The 4,256-nt window shown below is 40.3% G+C and overlaps 1 protein-coding gene across 1 annotated transcript in view; it reads left to right on the top strand.

Moving 5' to 3' along the window:
- Positions 1–4,256, top strand: part of DMD (dystrophin) — a 2,251,240-nt gene that overhangs the window by 1,522,004 nt on the left and 724,980 nt on the right. Inside the window, exon 48 of the mRNA XM_032756167.2 lies at positions 3,195–3,303. Coding sequence (XP_032612058.2) covers positions 3,195–3,303 — 109 coding nt within the window. The remainder of the gene's footprint in view (positions 1–3,194; positions 3,304–4,256) is intronic.

The following is a 4,256-nucleotide window of genomic DNA, read 5'->3' as shown; positions in this document are numbered from 1 at the left end:
AAAAAAAGGAATAATGCTCAAAATCCTAAGGAAATTGAACACTCGAACAAAGGATTCTTAGCAAAGCAATTTTACTTCTGCGCAGAGGGGTGCCTCCTTGGCCAGTTGCCATGAGAGCACATCTGAACAAAGGGCACGAGAGCCTTTATTCCTGACACAAGTCCTGCCCCTGTACCCTTTCCCCCCATTGGCCGGGGTCGGGTCGTACAATCTAAACTAATCCCGGTTGGCTAAACATTTGATTTTTTTTAGATAGGGTGGGCACGTAAAATCAAGTGGAGAGGAAGGGGAAGGGGTGTCTGTAATGAGCTAGAAAGTTAGTCCTCTTTCCAAATAAGGAAATGAATGTGAGCTGGTACTGATAACGCTTGGTACTGAGGTGTGCCTGGGCATCTAACAAAGGCAAAAAGGAAAAAGGAGAAAAATGCGGGGGTACTATGAATTAAAGAATGAAAGATTGATCAGATTATTTGAAGAGAAACCTCATCATATCCCACAACTGGAAGAAACAATTTGATGGCAAGTTTCTCTTCGTCGTTTACCAGCTCAAAATCTCAACTATCAAAGGCAAGAAAAATAAACACACACACACACACACACACACACACACACCCCTCTACCTTTTTCTGTATGGCCAAAGCCTTCAGTCCAGCTGACCACTTCCCACTTCCCACTCCAATTACCGTGTTAGCCTCCCAACTCGTATCTCTGCACCCTTCTGATAAAGCCTCCACAATGCAAAACACGAATCGTATCATATGGCTCTTCTTCTCTAAACACTTCCATCTACTCTGTGGTTTTAGAAGGGAATCTAATAATCCCACATTACAAGGCCTTAATAAATTGCATTCTTGCAGCTCTGTACCATTACTTATAAACACTGTAGTCTAGATAGCCAGGACACACTGCATTTCTTTTTTAAGGCTCGATACCTCTTGCCATTTTGCACGTGGTTTTCCGTCTGTCTGAAATGCCCTTTCTCCACCTGGCACTTGAATGGCCCCTTCTGAAAACTTCCTAGTCATCTTTCAAAATAAATTCAAGTGTTAGCTTTTGTGGGTAACCTATTGACCTCTCCAGGCTGAGTTAAGCTGTTCCCCCAAGGTGTCTTGTTGAAATCACTATTTTTTCCTAAAATCTCTGTTCTAATTTACTTATATGTCTGTGAATGCTTAGAGGTTACTAACTTCAGTTTCGTAAGCTTAGTAACTGGCACAAAGTCTGGCACAAAGTAGCACCTGAACAATTATTTTTCTGGAATAAATAAAGTAATGGTTTTATTGAAATGATTAGCATTAAATTAATGATTAGCATTAAACTATAACGTGTATTTAAAACATTCCAGTTAGGTTGGGTTCGTTCCCATTCCTATTTAAAGAGTTTGTAGTTTCTGGCTCTTTTCCAACTCTGATTCTTCAGACTAGAAATGCAATTTCTGCTAATGTATTTATTTTAACCAAACCCAACATCAATCAAGTTATTTGTATTCCTCATAAGGTAAGCATAGGAATTTACAGTGATACAAAAATGCAGCTATTATCTCTTATAGGCACTGGTAAAGCTTCTGTGACTAGTGCTACTGTACTGGTAAGGTATTGCTGCTTGTAATGAACTAAATATTTCAGTGGCTTAACACAATAGGAGTTTTTTTCTTGCTCACGTGACAACCCAGCGTATGTTTTCCTAGTCAAGCAGCTTTCTTACATATGTTATTGCAGAAAACCTAGGTCCTGTTCATCTTCTTCCTCTGCCTGCCATTCCCTTGGTAGCTTTTCTCTGCTAGGGTTTCGCAAGAGAATGAAATCCTATTGAAAATGATCTGAGGGTCTATTATGTTCTCAAGAATGGTACATATCTAGTCTATGATAAATGCTCAGGTAACTGATTAGGTGTAATAGATATCTTAGGATTTTGTCCTGAGCAATCAGCATCAACATCACCTGGAAAGTTGTTAAAAATGCAAATTATTGGGCTCCACCCAGTATCTACTAAATCCAGAACTCTAGGGCTGCCGTGCAGAAATTAACAACGTCTCCAGGTGATTCTGTTGATCCTAAAGTATGAGAACAACTGCTCTAGGGCATTAGGACTTCATTTTCTCCTCAGTAAGTTGTAAAGATTTGCCGTAGGACCTAAGAGTCTTCTGCTTCCAGCAATAGAAAGGAAAAAAATGTAGAAACCTCACTAAATTTTTCAAAGCCTCAGCCCCAAACTGACAAACAACACTTCTGCCCACATTCTACTGGCTATAACTTATCCTATAGCTAGCTGCCCAGTGAAGTGGAACCAGCTCAGGACGGCCTACTGTTATATTATCAGGCGTTTTTCCAGCCACTTGATGTTTTCTTCTTGGTAATTTAAATTTAACCGTGGTAGGAATATTTACGCCACAGAAATTGGCAAACACCAAAAACAAGGCGTTTTTAAACACCCTGAGATCAGAGATCCAGTCGATATACATCTACCAGCACACCACTGGCCATATACAGGCTTGCCTTATGCTACGGGGAGCTCTGCAGCTGAAATAGCCCTTCAAACTTGTCCTGGTTTGAGCCAAATTAGGCCTTTATACCTTCACCTTGATCAGCCACTGAATGAGGGCTGCCCGGGGAAAGGCATGACCTTGGGCAAGGCAGCTCTCTGCAGCTCAGGCGGACCCTGAAGGGACTGACAGCTGAAGAATGTCTACTGACATCATTTCCATCATCTAGAACAAGAGTCTTTCTCTGAAGGGGGCTCTGAGTAGCATATTCCCATGTCCACTGCAGCCCCTCCCTTTAAGAGATTCTGATATAATTGACTGGGGGTGAGCCAGTACATTAGGATTTTTCTAAAGTTATCTGGATAATTTTAGTATGCGACCACAATAGATACTCTTCAAGAATTAAGCTAGTTGCTGAGAGGGAACTGTTTTTGTTGGTTTGTTTTCACTAATGTTTGCACTCTACTTCCTTTAAATAAAATTATGCCTGGAGAAAGAGTTTTTGTATGGAGCAATCGATAAATATTTGTAAGGTGGTTGGCTAAAATAATTATAATTCCTTTAAAAGAAATTCTATGCACTAAAGTTAATTTAGAAGTAAAATATAATAGAAATCCAATAATACATTCACCAAATGGATTAAGATGTTCATGAATTGAGTTATCTTCAAAGTGTTAATCAAATAAGTAATGTGTATGCTTTTCTATTAAAGAGGAAGTTAGAAGATCTGAGCTCTGAGTGGAAGGCGGTAAACCGTTTACTTCAAGAGCTGAGGGCAAAGCAGCCTGACCTAGCTCCTGGACTGACCACTATTGGAGCCTGTAAGTATACTGGATCCCATTCTCTTTGGCTCTAACTATTTGTTCAAAAGTGCAACTATGAAGTGATGACTGGGTGAGAGAGAACATTTGTTTCAATTCTAAAGATAGAGATAAACCTTTGTGTTATTGACTATGCAAAAAGTCTTAGAGTACATTCCTTGGAAATTGACTCTGATTCAAAGTGTTGCATGACAACGGGATATGGGGAATGTTCTCTGGAGATACACCCACAAGGAAGAGAAGAGCACAAGGGAGATTGTGGGAGAGTCTGAAATGTGATTTGTCTGCAACAGAGGCCTAAGCCAGTCTCACAAGAGCCCTAAATCTGGGCTGGCTGTGCAGAGCTGTCCTGAATTGCAGGCGGTGGGCCTGACCTTTGTATTCCCGATCCAGCCAGCCATTGGCCATGGGCTGGCTGCTGCCTGAGAGTGGAAGGACAATTTGGACAAGTTTTCTGAGGCTGAAGGCAGTTCGTGGTAAGGAACGCCATTAACAACCAATATTCCTAGCATCCGGGGATGTGTGCATTGTCCCTGAAGAGGGACAGATATGTCTACAAAAATCATAGAAACCACAGAAACACACACAGTCCTACTAGTACCTCTCCCTGTCCCATTTGCAAACAAATTTTAAGAGCTCTCCGATGTTTAGTTCAAGAAAAAGAAAAATGGATTGTGAGGACCACAAGCTGACTTGGGGGAGGAATATTTCTTCGTTTAGCTGTAGTTTTAACTTTTGTTTTCACTGCATATTTTCAGTCTATTTTATTTTCTTTCCTATTCAGTTGTTGATAGAAGGTATTCATAAATTCTCATGGCAATGTTAATGCTGGCTTTGACTCTCAGGGGAAAGAAGCCAGAAAACTTCTTTGCTGTACCATTCTATAATTAGGCAGAACTAAAAACATCTTTGGGTGTTTTTTTTTTTCTTTTTGTTTTTTTTTTTTTTTTTTG

Source organism: Hylobates moloch, unplaced genomic scaffold (assembly GCF_009828535.3).
Source record: "Hylobates moloch isolate HMO894 unplaced genomic scaffold, HMol_V3 SCAFFOLD_7, whole genome shotgun sequence".
NCBI classification, from domain to species: domain Eukaryota; kingdom Metazoa; phylum Chordata; class Mammalia; order Primates; family Hylobatidae; genus Hylobates; species Hylobates moloch.
The sequence above is the reverse complement of the archived record's forward strand: the minus strand, read 5'-3'. Positions and strand labels throughout refer to the sequence as shown.